Source organism: Musca autumnalis, unplaced genomic scaffold (assembly GCF_047663935.1).
Source record: "Musca autumnalis isolate F117 unplaced genomic scaffold, ASM4766393v1 scaffold_4, whole genome shotgun sequence".
Classification (NCBI taxonomy): domain Eukaryota; kingdom Metazoa; phylum Arthropoda; class Insecta; order Diptera; family Muscidae; genus Musca; species Musca autumnalis.
Genome location: NW_027411977.1, coordinates 118,245,814 through 118,269,195, shown reverse-complemented (window position 1 = coordinate 118,269,195; position 23,382 = coordinate 118,245,814). Strand labels below are relative to the sequence as shown.

At 38.2% G+C, this 23,382-nt stretch overlaps 2 protein-coding genes across 4 annotated transcripts; one reads left to right on the top strand and one right to left on the bottom strand.

The window, feature by feature from the left end:
* Positions 1 to 760: 760 nt before the first annotated feature.
* msl-3 (male-specific lethal 3) lies at positions 761 to 15,304 on the bottom strand. Of its 3 annotated transcripts, none has more exons than XR_012412315.1 (7): positions 15,019 to 15,285; positions 5,926 to 6,104; positions 5,649 to 5,836; positions 4,778 to 5,084; positions 1,638 to 2,263; positions 1,171 to 1,574; positions 761 to 1,099 (listed from the first exon to the last, which is right to left on the bottom strand). XR_012412315.1 is itself a non-coding variant. In XM_073981491.1 (7 exons), the coding sequence occupies exons 1-7, from the start codon at positions 15,121 to 15,123 to the stop codon at positions 916 to 918; spliced, it is 1,674 nt and encodes a 557-aa protein (XP_073837592.1). In that variant the 5' UTR covers positions 15,124 to 15,304; the 3' UTR covers positions 761 to 915. The 3 variants fall into 3 exon arrangements, 2 of the variants coding, with proteins under 2 accessions (XP_073837592.1, XP_073837593.1); XM_073981491.1 differs by having other exon boundaries at positions 1,490 to 1,574; positions 15,019 to 15,304; XM_073981492.1 differs by lacking the exon at positions 5,926 to 6,104 and having other exon boundaries at positions 1,490 to 1,574; positions 15,019 to 15,271.
* A 1,906-nt stretch (positions 15,305 to 17,210) lies between these two features.
* On the top strand, positions 17,211 to 20,903 carry Hsp83 (Heat shock protein 83). Its single transcript, XM_073981489.1, has 2 exons — positions 17,211 to 17,768; positions 18,248 to 20,903. The coding sequence occupies exon 2, from the start codon at positions 18,248 to 18,250 to the stop codon at positions 20,396 to 20,398; it is 2,151 nt and encodes a 716-aa protein (XP_073837590.1). The 5' UTR covers positions 17,211 to 17,768; the 3' UTR covers positions 20,399 to 20,903.
* Positions 20,904 to 23,382: the final 2,479 nt, after the last annotated feature.

Here is a 23,382-nt window from a genome sequence, read left to right as displayed (position 1 = left end):
CAGCGCCAAAAATGGTTAAAACCAAGTATCTCGGAATACAAATACATATGTTGACGGGAGTCGATAGAAAACATTCTAATTAAAAAAGATTTTGAATTTTGGCATTCAAATTCAAAACGTTTTGTCTATATGAGGGTTCAAATCCGATAATTGTTGGCAATGTGCATTTTTCTCCATATTTTTCCAAAATTAACAAAATATTTATTATACCTATTCAAATATTTGAAAACAAATAGTTATCATATGGTGTTTACAGTTAACCAGGCCTGTAGTACTTAGTTCATCAATTTTGATAAGCAAATTTTATAATTAGTGGAGAGTTTTTGACCATTAATTCAAAAATTCAGCCAATTTGGCCGAGAAACTTTGGTAAGATCTTCAAAATACCGAAAATCGGGAGGTACTGTTATATAGGGCCTATATCAAAACGTGGACCTATGTCCATAATTTTTATAGGGAAAGTTTGAGTGTCAACTGGTAAACCTGCACTTCAAAATTCAGCAATTTCGTATAGAAACTAAGGAAAATTTTTCAAAATACCGAAGAAATTAGGCAGTATTTACTACTTTTTTCTTCTCGAGATAGTGGAAGAGTCAGATTCACTTGTAATATTAATCAATATACATTATTCCTATATAAATAACATCGGACAATTGTTACGTCGGTGTTTGATAAGGTTGTCTGTCAAGTTTTTTGTTTTTGCAAATAGAATCCACATATGCCAGAATTACCTACTCACTTACCGCACTTTTACATTGCATTTTGTTTTACTGCATTCTTAATTCTTTTAATTACAAAACTTTATTCATTATGACAAACAAAATTGCAACTTAAATACTATACATTAAATACATACATACGTATACAATAAAACTTGTATAACAAAATTTTAAAGTTTTTCTTATTATTGTGGTATTACGAAGCCAAAACTTCAACATTTGGCGAATTTTCGGGTTGATCCTTTATTGTAAGATTTACAGATGATGAATCATCGACATTTGAATCGGTTACAAGCTCCGGTTTAATCTCTCGCGTTGTGCTGCTGTATTTTTGCTCATAATTTTCTTCATTAAACCATTCCTTATGAGATTCCAAGTAACTGAAATAATAAAATAAAATTCATACATAAATAAAATTATAATTAATTCATAATATATTGTGGTTGCATACCTCATTCAATATAAACGCGATTCAAATTTACAATTACAGAATTATTTGGCAATATTTCTAAAGAAATGATTTCTTCTCTGACCGTAATAACAACGTACAGAATTATTTGCAAAAACACTAACAACTTCAAGTAATTTATCATTTTTCTAAGACAACTTGTCTAATGGAAAGCTATTGCGATACTATGACAATTGTCAAAACAATACCTCGGCAAGTAAACAAAACGGTAGCGGGCTGGTTATCTGATAAGATTTCCAGTTAACCACCAGTTGTGCAAATACACGTAGCCAATCATTCAATATTTAAAAATTATACTTACTTAACAAACGTATCCAGATGTTGTAGAATTATTTTCAACTTGTCATCGCTCATGGTGGATGCATTTAAAAATTCTGGCAATTTAACTAAAAAAATATGGGAAAATGTGTCATAAAATATTTAATTATACATATTACTATAATATATACCTATAAGCCTCGCTAAATGAGGTGCCCCAAATATCATTGAGGGTGCTGATGGTGCATTTAAAGGTAATATCCGCCAGGATAATACATTTTGTAAGAAATCACGTATTTGTGGTGAAATTGGTGCCAGCGACTTCAAATGATTTAAGCCAGAGGCCGGTATATTGGAATTCAATGGTGTGGGTGCTCCTGCACTGGTACTGGCAATGCTAGCTAAACAATTCTCCAACGTAAAGTCGCATTCTTCAGTACGATGTGATCTTAATTTTCTTCGTTGTGGTTGATCTTCGTGAGATGTGGTTGTATTCTGGTTCGTTGCGCCATCAGCTGGGATAGAAGAGCTCAGTTGCTGCTGCATATCGCTACAATTGTCAATGGTTAAGTTGGAACTTGTGGAGACGGTATTTGTTGCGCCCGTTGCATTTGTAGTTGCATCACTTGTGTCATTTTTAATGTTGAACCACTCCAGCGAAAATGCAGGAGCTGGAACATAATTAAAGGTTTTTAAATTTTCCTCCGACAAGTAGGACAAAGCGTATTCCCTTTCCTCTTTGTACAGCAAGTAATCGGCAATTGTAAAATCGAAATAAATACGCAAGCCATCGGCCACTTCCTTAAGTAGAGCAACCCTGAAATAATGAAAACCAGATTAGCGTGAAAGATGGGGATGGTCCTATATCGGCAAATGCCGATAAAAAAGACTTGCAGGTGTAGAGCCAACGAAGACAGATATTCAAAGCACTATACCGTTTTGTAAATTCGCTGATTCTTAAGTATAAACCCAAATTTGCACTTCTTGAAGGACATTGACAATATCAGGAGTAACCACCAGTTTTTGTAATATATTTTATTCTTTTCACAGGAATTGTCAAATTTTGTAGATCGATTTACTCGTCGCAGCGCAAATGTAGACCTCTGAGTTTTTAAACGAGGAATTCTTAACACTATAGGGAACGTGTCTACGAAATCTTAGGTCTGTATGTCATCTGTGAGTTGAGCTATAGATGTCTAAATTATTACGAATATAGACGAAAGAACAAAAAATAGTTACAAAAAAAAGAGAGACAAGCTCAGTCCAATGTCACCCACGAAAAATAAAAAAGTAGAAACACCGGAAAGCAGAAACACTTGTGGAATCCAAACTGACCAGGAAAGTACGGAATCCAAAGTACAATCTCAAAAGGCCTGTAACTGTCGAAAGGATGAGCTTATATGAAGGGTATGCAAAAGAAGAAGGGAAAACCTATTAAAAATAGGTCCGGAAGGTTGGACACTCGGAAAAACCGGTGTCGTTTGATAGCAAGACGAACCAGTCTCAATGATTGTACGATAATGGCGTCGGGTACCTTCAATGATGAAACTTGCGAAAGGCTGAACTCTTATTTGTTCGATGATACTTTGCTCGATCCGAGCGAGAAATATGCAGCTAATTCTACCACATGAACTTCGAGATGAGCACGATTTGAATGTCTATCAACTATTGTGTTAATGCAGTCATTGGAGTACATCTCCCATCTACAAACCAATGTAGTTTTGGCTCAACTACGTTCAAAATGGTGCTCTCGTCTATGGGACAAGGATTGATGATACCGTTCAAAACATCTGCCCCGGTACAGCAACCCCGCAGACACTCTACACCTTTTCAACTCCCAGCCAAACCTACTCGCCTAACCAAAACCAACCAAACTCAGTTGCTTTGTTGTTACAACCAATCGAAGCAGCCATATTAAGCAGGAAATTGAGCAAACAAGCAAATCATATGTTGTTACAACAGCAACGAGCCCGTCTTCATAGACTAAAACTTTGAAACGGGTTTGTTTTACAAGGATCCGCAGCCCTAACCTATGAAGAACATGGTTTCGCAGACTGTCATACCATCTTAGTCCTATGCAACCTCTCTTAGCCCGGATGCCAAGGAAAAGACCACTAAAAAGGTTAACGCCGACTTGGAAAAAGTAACCTCCAAAGGCGAAATAAAGCCGAATGACAGACCGCACTCAATGGCATCCGAAGACGACACTCGATTGACAACTATACTCCGATGCGACATCGGCGACAGTCATTTGGATGCTGGTCGAAAATACATCATTGACTCTGCAGAGATAAACCAGGGAGACAGGCAATTCGGAAGTGTCTTTCTCTTAAAAGGGTCAAAGTAATTAACAGACAGGAAAGAAGTCCGATATATTTCTTGTTAATATAGTTAATAGTCTTGGCGGACTATGGGAGGGGGTAAAGCTATCAACTTTTCCAGTCTTTGACGTTCCTAACAGAAAAGCCTTGTCTGCATGGATTTCATCAACAGTCGTTAATAACGAACCCATAGTGAAAATCATCGATCTCAAAAATCCGTACCTACTTCTCTCAACTAATAACTGAAAACAACTTAGGAATAGGTAATTATCTAACCAACACTCTTCTAATATGGTATAAGAAATCTGGCCGATTACATACCTGAACAAAACGTGTCAACCAGGGTGGTGGACAAAATAAATTAGGAATAAAGGTAAACTTAAAACTGTATAACAAAGCGTACGCCTCGAATCTTGACACTTATTGGAATACTCTGAGGGCTAGTTTCAATAAATACAAGAGTAAACTTAAACGCTACAAGAGAAAATAATGGGTCGACTCAATAAAAAGATTTCACGGAGTAACCAGTTTTCGGAAAATTCTATCCAAAGACCATAAACCCTAGTATAAGAAAGCCAAATGGCTGGTGGACTGACACAGTTCTTGAAACCCTAAAACAGGTCTGGGCAGTGGCTGCGATATTCATAAACGAAGTGAGAACTGCAAAATCCATGAAAAGCGGATAGGAGTCTCACTAAATAAGTAATCAACAAATTGGCAATAAATACATTCAGGCCATATACATCACCTGGCCATCAACAGATATCATACTGATGATGCTCTAATTTGCATCCTCATGAAAACACCATATCTTGGAAGCGATATATAAGGCTTGTCTGTATCATTCTCATGTTCCTCGTCTAGCCAAATCTATATTTATATGGTAAATATATGTGGGAACACTTTTCTTTAGTAACCCCGAAAAAATAAAAATATTTGTTCGGGAATATTTTTTTAAATTTTTCTAAAGGAAGGATAATCCAATGTATGTAAATACGTAATAAACTTACGTTGTTATGATTTTGTCAACATCTTTTTCCTTTTTATCTGTAGTTCTTTGTTGTGCTGCACGTCGTCGTGTGGCTCCTTCCGGTTGATTATTCGCAAAAACCATTTTTAATGCAGTTTGCTTAACAAATTTTTCCAATATGGACACGGCAGGATTTCGCGATGGCAATGAATGTTGTTTTCCATATTTTACAATCATATCATGGTCATATTCTAAATATTGCCTTAAGCGTTCACTTATTCGTAACATAACACGATCTTCATCGTGAAAACTTTCGATTGAACTGCAACATGAGTCTGTTTCACAATCTGAAATGTACCAAAAATATCGTTTATGTAACAATACTACATAGAATATATTTAGTTAAATTTGTTGTTTTGTTACTTTTCATTGATGAAATATATAAACACGCTTAAGGTTATAATACAAGTTGTCCAAAAATATTCATTCATTCCAAATCCATCAACAACAATATACTGTTTTTTTTTTTATTCTTGACACACCATATCACTCCGCAAATTTGTTATACTTTTGCCAAAGTTATGTACATTTTGTCATTTGTTTGCTTTACATGGTCAGACGACAATTGCAAAATGTTTGGTATACGTCTCCGGCAAACATAAAACTATGTTGTGGTGTATTTTATTTGTACTACAATTTAGTATGAATGCAGATGTGCTTCTGAGAAGTATAGGGGGTTTGTTGCGCCTGTTTCAGTGCTATTATCGATTTATTTTGTTGTGCGCACATTGACCCACATTCGTTTGCCCCATACAATAAAGTGTGTGCGTGTGTATAAAAAGGGGGGCATTGCTCTAGTTGTTTATACCACCAACCCCAACCCCCACCTCATTGTGAGGCAAAAAACTCACCATCTTTCATAGAATATCGTTCATTTTTCTCGAATGTACTGCCTGAACTAAAATTATCCTCTGATAATCCACGAGGTCGAAGTTTATTTGGCGATGTACTTGCATCGGCTGAATCTTCTGAATTGTTTGCCGTTGTTTTGCGTGAGCGTTTCTTATTTTTGTGTTCCTTTCGATATAAATATGCGCCTCTGCAAAAATTAAAAGAACAATATAATGAATGTATACTTTAAGTTAAATACATATGTATGTATTTATGTCAATGGTTGCAGAAACATACAATTGTAACTGAGCCTTTTCTGCTAAATCACGTTGCAACTGTCGATTTTCTTCCGTGTCCTTTAGAACATAATCAGCACTGACCTTACGGTCCCATGAACTGCTCCAACCTTGAAAATGCACCTTGTATTGAATGTGTTTACGACCTCTCTTATCTTTGGTCTCGTATGTTCCCAATATCTGTAAGATTTGTAATAAACTTGATTTGTGATAAACTTGATGTCATCGGCCGAGCCGACAATACAATACCCTATACAAATGTGAATATGTAAAATCGAGATTACTTTGTGACCAAATTCCGTTACAATTTCCAATTTTTATCAATATTGGGCAGTCGCAGCAAATACATGAAATCGGTCAAAAATACAAATTTGTAGACCAAATTCCGCCACATATTCTAAATTTAATGATAATAGGACAGACGCATGCAGTTTAATATAATTTGTTAAGGCGTTGCCAATCTTCTACTGGGCGCGTCTTCCCGGGTGGCGGATGGGAAGGGGGTTTCTGAGATATGCGGGGTCGGCAGCGCCCGAGGGAAACTGAAGGTGTTTACTGTCTCCACATATCTCAGAAACCCTGGGGGTTTGTTTCTCTTTCAAACCCCCCGTGGACCAAAATTGGATCGGGGTAGTTCCCTTAAATAAATCAACTAAGATGGGTAAAAAACGTAAAAGGAGTAAAGTTACGGTGCAGGGAGTTAATAACCCAGTACCGGCGGTAAGCGTTGGTGAGATCACAAGCCACGTACCGTCGAGATCAAGCGATTGTGATCCGGCTGTCTCAGGTGTGGATGCCTTGGCACCTACAGCCGTAACTGCTACAAGTGCAGTATATACAACCCGAATTATTGTTGACGGACCGGTTTTTCAAAAGGATAATGCTTTAGCCAAAACTGGTGTTAATCAGTCCACGGCTGACAGGACCGAAGTTTTGGGCGGGGACGACCTACATCTCAAAGTGATTGGGGACAGTCTGGAGAGACAGAGTAGGGAACTCCTTGACCAACTGGAGAGACTTGTTCCGACCGTACCACCAGAGGACATGCTCAACAATCTCACCCTCACTGACGACGAACTGGACATTACGGTGATCCCAGCTGAGTCAACAAGAAGGTCTGATGACGACATGTCCACTGACGGTGATGTGGTCGAAGAGGTTGTGAACCTTGGTTCGCAACCACAGACAAGTCGCGACCAGTCTGGTCCTGTATCGGCACCAGCCGATACTAAGCTTCGAAGGCAGATTGCCACGGAGTCAATGGATGTTGATGGAGAACCTAGAGATGATCCATCAACAGCCACTGACTCTAAGTCGATGACCATCGAGGGGGAATCAACGGAAGCTCCAACAATTGCCACTGACTCTGAGTCTCCGGCCTGCGTTGGGGAATCCAAGGAAACCTCATCGACGGACACCGACGCAGACGCAATTTCCGCCAAAGAGGCTTCAGATACGAGGCACTACAAGCGTGCAGCTTCGTATCTGCGCAAGTTCGTGGGAAGGGACGCGAGCTCGCATACTAGGAGAGAGATCATGTTCATCAAGAGCAAGCTGAAGTACATGCGGAAATTCGAAAGAATTTATCCAAATGCACCCAGATGCGAGCTCCTGGTGGACAAAATCTTTCTCCCGAACCCTGCTTCAGCTTCAGCCAAAGACTCAGTAGAGACTGCGGCGACAAGCAAAAAGGTGGAGGTGAAGCCTGCTGCTTCTGACAGCAAGGTGGAACCTAAAGCTGTTCCGAAGCCGAACCCGAGCCAGAAGGGACTGGAAAAGGATAAGGGGCATAATCCGACTCCAAATGATTCTCGTAAGAGTAGTCAACTGGAGAAGGTGACTGTCCCAAATCCGGCTCCTACCCCAACTAATGAGGGTAAAGCGAACCAGGGTGACCGTCAGTTTGGTGGCGCCTTCCTTCACAAGGGAGTTAAAGTCATTAAATGTCTCAACAGGAGCTCGCAAGAGTACCTTAAGAAGACAGTTAATGGCTTTGATGAACTTTGGGAGGGGGCAAAAATTGCTGCGGTGTCTATAACGGAGATTCCGTCCAGGAAGGTATTCCCAGCATGGGTTCCCCCACCTACCGTGGATAAGGAACTTCTGCTGAGGATGCTGGAGCTCCAGAACCCCGGTCTCCTTACTAAGGACTGGACTGTAATGAGTCTCACCCCTTGTAAGGAGAATGGAGGGATGGACATTAAGATGGCGGTAGACTCCTCAGGAGAGGAGTACCTTAAGATTCGTGAGGGAAAACTGAACTTCGGTTCAGGATGGGTTCGGTTCCGACTGAGTCCACCTCGCGGAAGTCAGTAGGAGTAGGCAGGCGGCAGGTGCTACGCATTTTGCAGATTAATCTGCATCATTGTAAAGCAGCTGCCGCCGAACTACTCCTGTCCCTCACGAACTCAGAGGTAGACATTGTTCTAGTCCAGGAACCTTATATATATAAAAATAAGGTCTCTGGACTGAACAATGCCAACTTCGAGGTCTTTGCATCGTCCGAAGGGGACAAGGTGAGGACCTGTGTGGTAGGTAGGAAGAACCTCAATCTAATCTTTCTATCTAATTACAGTAATGGAGACATGTGCACGGTGCGACTGGAGAACGGCAGGGAGAAGGCCACTCTCCTGTCCTCAATCTACATGCCGTATGAGGACCCTGATCCACCAAATCAGGGGGTACACAGGCTGCTGAAGGAGAACCTGGGCGTTTGTAACGTTATCCTTGGATGTGACGCCAACGCCCACCATTTTCACTGGGGCAGCAAAGACACAAACACTAGAGGTGAGTCGATTTTCAATTTTATATTATCTTACAATCTAAGAATATGTAATATAGGAAACGATCCCACCTTTAAAATTAGAGGCAGGGAGGAGGTCATTGATCTAACCCTGTCTAATTTAGATGATTCTGTCGTCAGGAACTGGAGGGTATCCAACAAATGCTCCTTTTCGGATCATATGAGGATATACTTTGAAATCACTTTCGACGGAGTCCGCCAAAATCCTTATAGGAACCCGAGAAGGACGGACTGGGGAAGGTTCACTGATCTGACGAACCATCAACTGACACTTCCCGGAAGGATAGAAACAGTTGCTGAGCTTAACAGTAAGGTGTCCAACCTAACAGAAATCCTTCTTCGCTGCCATAAGGATGCCTGTCCATTAACTTATCCTGGGAAGAAATCCCAACCGGTGTGGTGGAACAAGGATCTTGGCGAACTACGGAAAAACACCAAAAAGTTGTACAACAAGGCGCACTCGACGAAACTTGACAGTGACTGGGAATCGTATAAAGCGAGTTTCACCAAATACAAGAGTGAAATCAAGCGCGCCAAAAAGAAGTCATGGGTTTGTTTCTGTGAGTCTGTAGAAGGGGTAAACGACGCTGCCAGATTCCGTAAGATACTCTCGAAGGACCCCAAATCCATCGGTAGTGTCAAAAAACCGGACGGCACGTGGACAGACTCAGGTCTTGAGACTCTAAACCTTCTAGCTGAGACCCACTTCCCTGACTGCACGGATGCCAGTAACCTTCACATTGAATGTGACAACTTCCAAGTCCAAGAGTCAGTGGACGAGAGCCTCATCGATAAGGTTGTAAGCAGAAACAAAATAAAGTGGGCAGTAAGTACATTCAAACCCTATAAGTCACCTGGTCCAGATGGAGTAATTCCTGCGATGCTTCAATTTGCTGCACCGCAGATATACCAAATTCTGGAGGAGATCTTTAGGGCCTGTTTGTTTCTTTCCTGCGTACCAGATCTGTGGAAAGAGGTAAAGGTAACTTACATCCCCAAAGCGGGGAAAGTCAGTCACTCTGCACCGAAAGACTACAGACCTATTAGTCTATCCTCCTTTCTCCTCAAGACACTCGAACGACTGATCGATCTGGAGATTAGGAGCTTTGTAGACACTGCCTCGCTGAGCGACTCGCAGCATGCCTACATGAAAGGTAAATCTGTCGAAACTGCTCTTCATGAGGTCGTGGGTTTCATTGAGAGAAATATGGAGAACTCAAACTTTACCTTGGCGGCTTTCCTGGATATAGAAGGAGCCTTTAACAACGTAAAACTTGAATCCATTCATCTCTCGCTTAGATCGGTCAACACCCCGGAAACCCTGATCTGCTGGATAAAGAGAATGCTGGAGAGCAGGATCATAAATTCCAGTATCGGGGAGTTGACAACAAGGAAGACAGTAACACGAGGTACTCCCCAGGGAGGTGTACTCTCACCGCTGCTGTGGCTACTTGTGATAAACAATATTTTGGCGGAATTCGACAATCAGGGCATCAAGGTTGTCGCATACGCGGATGATGTAGTTTTACTAATAACTGGCAAATTCTTGTCCACTATTTCGGAGCTTATGCAAGGAGCCTTATCAAAGCTGTCTCGTTGGGCCACCACAAATGGCCTTGGTGTAAATCCAACGAAAACAGAACTGGTATTGTTCACCAGAAAGCGTAAGCTTGGCGACTTCATACCACCAACATTGGATGGAGTGCAGTTGCATCTATCTCCTGAGGCCAAATACCTAGGTACAATCCTGGATTCTCAACTGAGATGGAAAAGGAACGTCGAGGAACGGACGAAGAGAGGTATGATCGCACTCTATTCATGTAAGAATTCGATTGGGAAAAGTTGGGGTCTAAATCCAGCTATTATACACTGGTTGTATAATACTGTGGTGAGACCCATCCTATCCTACGGATGTCTTGTCTGGTGGCATGCGCTTCGACACAAGTCGAACTCGGGCAGCATAGACAAGGTGCAAAGGGCAGCCTCGATCCTGATAACTGGAGCTTTTAGAAGTACACCACAAGCAGCTCTGAACGCGATGCTAAACCTCTTGCCCACGAGAATTAGCATCAAAGGTCAAGCAGCACGTAGTGCTCTAAGGCTACATGAATTGAATCGTTGGCGTGACAGCACCTATGGTCATGCATGCATTCTTCGAGAGCTAGGGCCAAACCTTGGCTTAAATCAGCAGGGGAAGTTCAGCGACTACTTATCACCAATCCATAGATTTGATGATTTTGAGGTCGTTATCCCTAGTAGAGATGACTGGATCCGTGGTAACCCTCCTCTGGACGGTCTGGCTTTCTATACAGACGGTTCCAAGATGGAAGAAGGTACCGGAGCTGGCGTCTACTGCGAAAAGCTTTGCCTCGAGTACTCCTATAGGTTGAACAGCGACTGTAGCGTTTTCCAAGCAGAAATCTTCGCGATCAAAATGGCCGCAGAGTTGATAAAAAGTCTGGATGCTGAAATCTTTGAACCGGTGACTATCTTCGTTGATAGTCAGCCGGCTCTTAAAGCCATCAAATCCCCCAATATCAAGTCTGAGGCCGTTCTTGAGTGTAGAACTGCTTTGGCGAACCTAACTAACGCTGTCCGACTCTGCTGGGTACCGGGTCACTGTGACATTGTGGGAAATGAGAAGGCAGATGAATTGGCAAGACACGGATCTCAATCAACAAGTCAAGCTATCACTGTTTCTATTAAACCACCCATATGTCACGTTTTTCGGAAGGTGGAGACGTTCTTTGAAGAACAGGCCAAGGAACTATGGCATAATGAACCAAGGTGCAACGTGTCAAGGGCCATTTGGCCGAATCTTTCAACAAAGAGAACAACTTCGCTTTTAAGTCTGAGTAAATCAGAAATCAGGGTATTGACGGGAGTCATTACCGGCCATTGCTACATCCGAGCTTTTATCGGCAAATGGCAGGATGATGGAGTGGACTATTGCAGGCTCTGTGAAGATGAGGAGGAAACGGAGACGATCGAGCATATTATATGTCGTTGCCCGATGTTAACTCGAAAGCGGTATAGACTAACAGGAGTACGCTTTCCTCCAAGCCTAACCTTCTACTCAAACATGGAACCAACAATCATAAACAACATCATTAAAAATCTGAAGTGGCTGGGACGGCGCGACCCATAAGCGTAACTACTTCTCTGACAGTTTTTTCCACCATCGCCAAAAAACCACCCTCTCTGTCTTTATTACATCTTCATTATTTCTTATAATTAATTCATTTATTATTATTCTCCAAACCACACCCCCCTTTTTTCTTTATTCTTCTCTCTTTTCTCTTCTCTTTTCAGGTAATTCTGAACCTCCTTTTTCTTTATGGATGATCACAATGGACCGAAAGGTCTCCGAGTGGCGTAGTCAATATACATATATATTGACTACACATCCCCAAACCTAACCTAACCTAACCTAACCTAAGGCATTAAAAGTGCAAATCTGAGCCGATTTCAATGTATGTAAATACATAACTTGGCGCCCATTTTTGCATGCTCCATATTTTGACCAAAGGTAGCCCTCATTATTCTGTTTCTAACGCTATATGTATGTATATAACCTTTGACCTCCAAATATATACTTTCTGAGTGGTGGACCGTCAAAATTCCGGAGATAGCCTTAAACGAGGCTCCATTTATTTAAAATTTGCGCATTGCGATGTTTATTGGCTTAAAAGCTTTAATCGCAATAAATGAATAAATATAAAATTTTAGGGGAAAAAATGTTAATTCGTACCCAAGTTAAAGGAAACTTGGACATAAATCGGGTTTACTTGCTACATTCCGATTCTAATGAAGTTTTTACCACAAGGAAGTCTTATTGTTCTGAATACAGTGCAGCAATATACATATAGGCTTATGACGACGACCTACTGCAGAAAATTATGAACATTTCACTACTCATAGCGCTTTTCATGCCGATTCCAACCATTCATTTCTTTTGTTGCGATTTAAAAAAAAATAGTTCGCATATCCGAAATTTGCTCCATAGGAGAAGGTCTTAAATCGCCCGCCGGAGGCCGGCTAAAAAAAACTTACGATTTAAAGGAAATATTTGTATTTTTTCTGCGAAGGGTCGGTAAAGGAAATTTGTTTCTACATACATACAGTGAGCGTCAAAATAAAGTTTCCACTTCTCTACATTTTTTTGATTGCATTATTACACCGACAGGGATATTATACGTATAACATATACAGTCAGGGACAAAAGTTTACATACACCCCCTAAATCTCGGGTATTAGGGTTAGTAGTGATTTTTATGAAATTCCAAATATGCAGTTTTATTTCTTCTCACTAATAAACAATATTTAATAGAACAAAAGTATATTCCATAATACAAATAACGGTAAATTTTACAAAAACCTAAAAATGATGGGGACAAAAGTTTACACACACCCCAAGGAAATGTGGGTTTTACCGTGCAATTTATGGAATTAACAGCAAAATTTATACATTTTATTGTTTTGGCGAATGCCTCTGGGTGTCTGAGATATATTTTAGAGAAGAGGAAATAAATTTTGGGGGTCAAATGCCGTTATTTAAAGTCAAACTTCTTGTATAGCTTGTTAAAGCTTACCCTTGCTCAATTCTTTGCGTTTTTAGGTATTGCACTTTAAAATAAGAACAAAATTAGTGTCAGATTGCAAGTCTTGAGGCCCGAGAAAGCTTTGAAGTTGTTCTTGTGCACAATATACCTTCCCGAACGTCGATAAATGCACGTTTTTCTTCAAATTTCTCAGGAAGTGAATAGATTCCACGAAATTCTTGGCGCAAATTACATACAGAAGGCCTTTAATTGCCTTGTTGTAATATAGTCCGATACATTCCTTGGACCTCAATTGAATCAGAAATGTGAAATATTCTGTTACAAACCTGCTGCCAAAGCTTCCAAAGCATCAAAATATAAACACTACCAAAAAAAAGGGAAGAAATTAATACTGGGAACAACGCCGTTTTTGTACTATGATCATAACCGTCACTATAGGGGCGAACAATTTTGTATAATTGTACGATTCTGATTCAATTGATGGCCAAGGATTGTATCAGACCATATTACAAGGCAATTCAAAGCCTTCTGTATGTAATTTGCGCCAAGAATTCCGCGGAATCCATTCACTTCCTGAGAAATCTGAGGAAAAGCGTGCATTTATCGACGTTCAGGAAGGTATATTATATTGTGCACAAGAACAACTTCAAAGGTTTGTAGGGTCCCAAGACTTGCAATCTGACACTAATTTTGTGGTTTTTTTAAGTGCATTACATAAAAACGCAAAGAATTAAGCAAGGGTCTGCTTTAACGAGCTATACAAGAAGTTTGACCTTAAATAACGGCATTTGACCCCCAAAAATTATTTTCTTTTCTCTAAAATATATCTCAGACACCCAGAGGCATTCGCCAAAACAATAAAATGTATGTATAAATTTTGCTGTTAATTCCATAAATTGCACGGTAATACCCACATTTCCTTGGGGTGTATGTAAACTTTTGTCCCCATCATTTTTAGGTTTTTGTACAATTTACCGTTATTTGTATTATGGAATATACTTTTGTTCTATTAAATATTGTTTATTAGTGAGAAGAAATAAAACTGCATATTTGGAATTTCATAAAAATCACTACTAACCCTAATACCCGAGATTTAGGCGGTGTATGTAAACTTTTGTCCCTGACTGTACATAAATGAAACTTTTTTAAGTATTTAGTGGTGAATTAAAATCCAGAAAATATTAGGCCCTTCCAACGTTTCATTAGGGAATAAATGAAGATTACCAAAATAACCCAAAATTTGACGCGTCAAAATAAAGTTTACACTTTTGCCAAACGCAAGAATTTTCCAATTTCTTTAACAAAAAGATGGGATTTTTTGCTTTTAAATTTCTTTTTATTACGTTCGAGCCTCCAAACAATAAACCAACAAGCCTTTTGGTGTAATCCGGCGATATTTCCCCCGTTGGTACCGCTTTCGTGTAATTTTGGCATAAAATAGGCCTCTATTTAACTTTCTGTCGAATTTTTTCTGTGGGGGAAGTCCCATAATTCCCGAGATATAGGCCTTGAAAGTAAAAAACACAGCAGGACGCGAGTAAACCCAACATGTTCCGAAATTCGTTCTAATTATCGTCAATAATGTCTGTGGAAATTACCCAATATTTTCGGCATAAGGACTGGATTTGGATCGATGATAAAAAAATTTCGGTTGACCAGTCCATACATTCATCGTGCTCCATATTTTCTAATGTTTGTTTACAAATGAAAAGACTAAACAATTAATTACCTTTGAATCATACAAAACTTTTGCCTTGGAAGCGTCTGGTTCATAACACAGAACTTTTTCTCCTTTCTCAAAGTAACGTGATTTGGGACCACGCGTTGAAACCATTTCGGGTTCTCAACAAACTAAATAAAATATTTATCCAATCACTAATCAATAAAATGCGAAATTAGCTGTAATTATCTTTTTCTAGAAATAAAAACAAAACACCACAAAAGAAAGACAGCTGTTTTATGCTTCTTCTTGAAATTTCTCCAAACCGCCTCTCCCCTATTCCAACCACCTTTATGAAATTTCGAGAGAATGTTTGTTGATAAACAAAACATCTGCTTACAGTTTGAATATCACTGCTTAGAGAAATTGCTATCGTAAATAGGTGTGTACGATAACTTTCCCAGCAAAAATTACTCAGTCAATTCCAGCAACCTCTCTCAGTGAATTTTACTCTCTCAAGCAAGAAAAATTGCAGAAAGTTATCGAACAACAATTTGTAAAAACTTGCAAGGAATCAACTGTTTTGAAAAAGAAGAAGAAGAAGAAAAGTTTTTGCATCAATTTTATGTTCTTGTTTTCCATGATTTTTTTATATTTTTCAGCTTTTGATGTATAATTTTTTGATATTTCAATGTTTATTTTTGTTTTCGCCAAACAAGAATAAAAAATAAAACAAAACAAATGTTTTCAAATCAGCTGATCAGACTTGCAAATTTTTGCGGGACAAATTTTCCCAGCAAAAATTTGCAAGTTCTCAGTCACAAAACTCTCCAAAAATCTCTCCAAACTCGCTCTCTTTTGCTGGATAATTTTGTTATCGAACAGCATTCAGCAATAATTTGTACGAATTTGTACAAATTATTGGGTTATCGTACACACCTAATGTTGTACGCACTTTGTGGTTTTATTTATGATTAAACACCAACAATTAGTGTAGCATGGAAACAAAGAAATTTACATGCGATAAAAAGAGACAACAAGAGACCATTCGGCGAAAATTTTGACAGTTTAGTCCATATTTAAATTAGGCAATTTTCCTTGCGGCAATTGTCAGTTTGATGGAGAGAAAGGTGAGGCATATGGTAACCCTTTGCCTCTCAACACCCTCTCTCACCTACAAACTGAAAATTGCCTAATGTAAATATGGAAATACATTACAAAAAAAGTTGCTTTGTTGTAGCAATTCGCCGATGCGTCTACCTTCCTAATTGTATCATGGCAATGACCAAGGCACATTTATACAAGGTAGAAGTGACAATCAGCTGTATTCTTACTTTTTTGTAAATTTAGTTTTCAAAATGTAATAGGGTCTACTCATGAAATTTTAAACTTCGAAATTTGCTACCATAAAATTCTTCTTTTCACCGTAAACGTGTAATAACAATGATCTACGACATTTCCAAACGCTTTATAAATACATTTTGATTCAATTTTTTCTATTTTAGAGGATTTTCAAAATGTATTTATGTTTTTCCTGAACAAATTCTTGGAACGACCCTAATATTCAATATTTATCTTTGACAATTAATTTTCAATAACAACAATGTTGTTTTTGTAAATTTGTTAGTTGTTGTAATTCATGCATTTACCTTATATGAATATGCCTTGGCAATGACAAAATAAAATCAAAATGGGGAACAAATAGAACAACAAAAAGAAAACGGCAACACTTTTTTATCTGTTCTCTCAAAATAACACTTTTTTATCTGTTCTCTCAAAATGTAACTAAATTTTTAGTTACATTTTGAGAATTTTTAGTTACATTTTGAGAGGAAACTAACTAACTAAAGTTTCTTCTCAAAATGTAACTAAAAGTTCTCAAAATGTAACTAAAAATTTCGAGAATAGTTATATTTTGAGAAAAAACATTGGCGACAATGCATGAAAGAAAAAGTAACTCCAAAGCAATGAAAAAGTTCTTCATTGTTTCCTGGACAAATGTTGCTGGGAAAAATTCTTTAAATTCTTCAATTCAATAATTCCAATACTCACCTGCCATTTTAAATGTTTGGACCGAGTTTTTTCTTTTTTTTTTTCTTTTTTTTAGGCTTTTTAAGAAAAACAGAGATATAAAACTTCATTCGCCTTTTTTCTTCGATTTTTCCGGTTATTACCAATAACTTCACTTCAATCACTTCAACTTTATTTTTATTATTTTTCTATTTTTTATTTTCCCGATGATGTTTTGAAAATGCTTTTTGTTTTGAAGAAAAGAAAAATGAAAAACAGAAACGAAACGAAACGAAAAAAACAACAACAACAACAAGAAATAAGAGAAATAATAATTATTAATTATAATCACATTGAGAGAAAATTTTGATTGCAATTTGTCGCAAAGAGAGGGTTGTTTAGTTCATTGTTCTCTTAAATAATTAATGCCTAACAAATACAGTTTGAATATCACTGGTAGACGACAAATATTCGACCATATGATGGTCATCAATGTCGACGGAAATGAGGGTAGTTTGTTCTAGAACATTCAAGTGTTTTCCAACATTCATGCGATTGTGTATAAATTCGGCCGCAGAGAGTTTACCGGCATTAGTATTGTAACAGAACTTGAACAAAACGTGACAAAGGCAAAAAGCCAAACCAAGAAAAGAGGAACAAAGTCAAATTGAATTTCTTTGAAGAAAAAAACGGTGAATTGTGTGAAAAAAAGAGTGATCTACAATTGCAAAAAATTAAAAAAATAGTAATTTTGAATTACACCATAAACTTTCCTGAATTTTTGTGAAATTATAAAATAAACAGCAAAGGTAAGAAAACGTTTTTAGCTATATTCTATTATAAAAAAATGCAATTCCGTCCTATATAAGTCAGTTTGAATGCATATTTTAATTAAATTTATCCCAAAGTGATTTCGTGAAAATAAAAAATCGTTGATTACATGAAAGAATAAAATCTGTTGGAAAATGAAAGAATTCTTGTAATGTCTCAAGGTTCTGGAAAATTTTAGAATTACAGTATTGGTGATTCACTATTTCCCTTTTTCAATACACTCCCCCCATACAGTGACAAATTGGTACAAGGTCCTTTCTTCTGACCTAGAATAGAATAATTATTCTAAATCGTTAACATCAACGGAAATTATACCACACATAAATAACATGCATTCAAAATGTGTTTTTTATTTATTGTTAAATTGCATATTTTCTACCCTCCCGCCCTCCGTAACTTTAAATTTTTTGCATACAAAAAATCTTACCCCACACGTGTGTTTTTGTTTTCTTTACAGATGCCAGAAGAAGTTGAAACATTCGCTTTCCAAGCTGAGATTGCTCAGCTGATGTCATTGATCATCAACACATTCTACTCCAACAAAGAAATCTTCTTGCGTGAATTGATTTCCAACGCTTCCGATGCCTTGGACAAAATCCGCTATGAATCATTGACCGATCCCTCGAAATTGGATTCTGGCAAGGAATTGTATATCAAATTGATTCCCAACAAGACCGCTGGTACCTTGACAATCATTGATACCGGTATTGGTATGACCAAATCCGATTTGGTTAACAATTTGGGTACTATTGCCAAGTCCGGCACAAAGGCTTTCATGGAAGCGTTGCAGGCTGGCGCTGATATTTCTATGATTGGTCAATTTGGTGTAGGTTTCTATTCTGCCTACTTGGTTGCTGACAAAGTCACAGTCACCTCAAAACACAACGATGATGAACAATACGTTTGGGAATCATCTGCCGGTGGCTCGTTCACAGTTCGTGCCGACAACTCTGAACCATTGGGTCGTGGCACCAAGATCGTTTTGTACATCAAGGAAGATCAGACCGACTACTTGGAAGAAAGCAAAATCAAGGAGATTGTCAACAAACACTCTCAATTCATTGGCTATCCCATCAAATTGTTGGTAGAAAAGGAACGCGACCAAGAAGTTTCCGATGATGAGGGTGAAGATGAGAAGAAGGAAGAAGAGAAGAAGGATATGGAAACCGATGAACCAAAGATTGAAGATGTTGGTGAAGATGAAGATGCCGACAAGAAAGACAAGGATGGCAAAAAGAAGAAGACCGTCAAGGTTAAGTACACCGAAGACGAAGAATTGAACAAGACCAAACCCATCTGGACTCGCAATCCCGATGATATCTCCCAAGCTGAATATGGTGAATTCTACAAATCCCTCACCAACGATTGGGAAGATCATTTGGCTGTCAAACACTTCTCCGTTGAAGGCCAACTTGAATTCCGTGCCCTTCTCTTCATCCCCCGCCGCACTCCATTCGATCTCTTCGAAAACCAAAAGAAACGTAACAACATCAAATTGTACGTCCGTCGTGTATTCATCATGGACAATTGTGAAGACCTCATCCCCGAATACTTGAACTTCATCAAAGGTGTCGTCGATTCTGAAGATTTGCCCTTGAACATTTCCCGTGAAATGTTGCAACAGAACAAAGTATTGAAGGTCATTCGTAAGAACTTGGTCAAGAAAACCATGGAACTGATTGAAGAACTCTCCGAAGACAAGGAACTCTACAAGAAGTTCTACGACCAATTCAGCAAGAACTTGAAATTGGGTGTCCATGAAGACAGCAACAACCGCGCCAAGATCTCCGACTTCTTGCGCTTCCACACTTCCGCCTCTGGTGATGACTTCTGCTCTTTGGCTGACTACGTTTCTCGCATGAAGGAGAACCAAAAACACATCTACTTCATTACTGGTGAATCCAAGGACCAAGTTGCCAACTCGGCCTTCGTTGAACGTGTCAAGGCTCGTGGCTTTGAAGTTGTTTACATGACAGAACCCATTGATGAATACGTCATCCAACACTTGAAGGAATACAAGGGCAAGCAATTGGTTTCCGTCACCAAGGAAGGTTTGGAATTGCCTGAAGATGAAGAAGAAAAGAAGAAGCGCGAAGAGGACAAGACCAAATTCGAAAACCTCTGCAAGCTCATGAAATCCATCTTGGACAACAAAGTCGACAAGGTTGTTGTCTCCAACCGTTTAGTTGAATCTCCATGTTGTATTGTTACATCACAGTTTGGTTGGTCCGCTAACATGGAACGTATCATGAAGGCTCAAGCTTTGCGTGATACCTCCACCATGGGCTACATGGCTGGCAAGAAACACTTGGAAATCAATCCCGATCATCCAATTATCGAAACCTTGCGTCAAAAGGCTGAAGCCGATAAGAACGACAAAGCAGTCAAAGATTTGGTTATCTTGTTGTTCGAGACCTCCCTGCTTTCATCTGGCTTCTCCCTGCAAAGCCCACAAACTCACGCTAGCCGCATCTACCGTATGATCAAGCTTGGTCTCGGTATCGACGAAGACGAGCCCATGGCTGCTGAAGAAGCTCAAAGTGCCGGTGATGCTCCTCCATTGGTTGATGATACCGAAGATGCTTCTCACATGGAAGAAGTCGATTAAATACCTAAACCCCGCCCTTCCTCTTAACGTATAATAAGTAGCTTATAAGAGTTTGCCACATACTCGACAGATAACAGACTGTTACAAGTAATTCCAAGGATGTGTGGAACACATTGATGTAGTAGTTTTGTGTTTCTGATCCATTTGTGTTGTGTAAAATAGAAGAATTATGACTTTACTCATCATTGCCGCGTTATAAGCGGTGGCGTATGCCATTCATTCATCACTCATGCCATTATCCAGTCTTAATTCATTTTTTATTTAAATTACTACTTTTTTGTAAGATCGCAGTTTCTAAGGTTTGATTAAATACCAAAAAAAGAACAAATAAAATCCAAGCAACTAATTTATAGACATCTATAATTTTTGTGTTTTTTTTCTCATGAACTTTTTCGTTTTTATGTTAGCTTTTTGAATTTCATACTTGAATTTTATATTCTTTAAAACAAATTTAATGTAAAAAGCAAAAATAATTTATTAATAAAAATGACTATTAAAACATAAATACCTTTGGTGTGGTAGTCTTATTTTTGGGCAATGCACATAGTCCATCACCCTTATTACGGTTGGCGTTGTCGTATCCAAAATTGCAAACAGACCCGTCATAACGTCTAATTGGTATTCAGATATGTGATGCAAAACGATTCGACTCTAGAGTTGTGCAAATTGAACTATATTGAACTACCTAGTTCACAATCTAGTTCAATGGACACCGGTAGTTTCTTTGAACAAAATGCGTATACTTATTATTTCACGTTAGTTTGTATGATGTTACTCATACGTTTTTGAACTAGGACAGTGAACTAGGTCGTTCAATTGCCCAACTCTATTCGACTCGTTTTGCCATAAATCGAAATCGTATATCTCTAATTTTGGTGAATATTTTAATAAAATTGAGAATGGATTTTAAAAGTATGTTTCAAATAATGGACGTTTGCGAAGCAAAACTATATATATGATCAACGGCACTCCGATTATATACCACTTCGATTCTGCAAATCGAGTCGATTCGGTTTTCATCACATACCCGATTATGTATGTATTTGTACAAAAAAGCAAAAATTTAAATTTTTAAAGAATTCTTTTGGTAACAAAAATTAATAGAATTATTAGTAGATCATTTTTATGGGTCGATTCCGTATTGCGAGTCGTGTCGCGTTGCCAAATGCAATTTTTCGATTCCGTACGGCAATCAGCCCAATCATGAACATCATCTCACCGTGAGTTTTCTCACTCTCGCCTCCTCCCTTATTATAGGGGCATGTTCTGGAATTCACCGTGTATCCATTTCACATCACACATGCACTTCACCTGTGAAAGCAATTGATGTTCTGTGTTTCACGTGAAAAGAGCTTTCATATTTCACGAAAGAACTTCGGAAAGCTTTATTACAGCTTTCAAACTTTATCATTAACAATGAAAAAATATCAGTCTGCGTTGGCACATCAACGAATACACATGCGTGTGTGGGTATGTACGCTTTGTTCGTTTGCTTTACGAAACAGACGTAAACAAAGAAACCAACTTCTACAAGAGCGCGTACATGTTGAATTTGGTACTTTAGGAAAAATACATTTTTAAATCATATTTTGTTAAGAAAATGAAATATTTTTTAAATGCTAATAGAAAACACATTAGATTTTAGTACTATGCAGTTTTTGGAGAAAATTTCGATTAGTTTCTTTAAAAAATAAGGATTCACTCAGCTCTCGCCATCAAAATTACAGTGTGAGGAATACACCCCAACTAGGTGTATTGTGAGTTGCAGAACAGGGGCCTAATTATGTGATTCGATATCGAGTTGTTTCGACTTGAGTACTCAAAGTTGGGATGACAACATTCGTTATCGAGTAAAATTATCGAGAAATTGAGCATAAATTTGCGAGTAATTTCTCGAGGCCAAATTACCTATCGTAAACAAATAAAATGAAAGATTTCCTTATTGTCTTTTTGTTTAAAATGTAAAAATTGTTGTTTGTTGTAGTTTTATAGAAGAAAAACGATGTTAGTAAATAATTGGCAGCATTTTTTAGACAATATAACAAGAGAAATTGGGAAAAGTCCTTTGCAGTCGTTTTTAGAAATTGTGATAAATTTAGAATTAAAATGCATGCAATCATTAACCAAAAATTACTTTTGCAGTCGTTAAAAAATAAGTTGAAAAATAAGCATTTCTGGAAAAAAGAAAAAAAATATTTAATATTACTAGCCTTTATTGTATAAGGGAAGTACATTTTAAACATTTCATCCCCCGTTGTTTACCAAAGGAAATATTCTCTCAGAGAGGCTAATGCAAAACATCCACCAAACTCTCTCTCATTTATTTTGAGAGAGGATTATTAAGGTAGATGTATCAGCAATCCGTTACAACAATGTCAAAAAGATTTTGCAAGAATTAATAATTTTCTTATTTCCATAGCACAACTTCATACCGAAATTATTATTGAATGTATTGTTCAACAAATTCCACAAATATTTACATTTTTCATTCATAATTTAGTTTTTTTTTGGTTCTTGCTTTCAAAAAACACCATTTTTACATCTACCTTCATAATATTCCCCATAGTACACATAGGTTTTCATAGTTCGATTACCGGTTACTCTCGAAACATTCGATCAACGATTTCGATCGAATCTCGTCATGCCGCTTTTTTATCGTGTCGAAATCTTTTTCACGAGTAAATACTCGATCGAATCGAATCACGTAATTAGGCCCCAGCTTTAGGTGTGTTCGATACACGTGAGGTGCAGAGGTGAATGCCAGAACATGCCTGATAAACATCATAAGGGTGAACGAAACTCACGTTCGTGAGTAGCTATCATAAATGTAAAAAAAGTGAGAATGTGAGGCATTTTTCTCTCACTACAGAAATCAAGGTGAGTTGAACAAAAAATGTAAATATGGACATTTTTTATACAGCCCTATTCTGAACGCATGGGAGTTGGGAATTTTTTCCCATTCCCACATTTTCGTATTCTGGGGC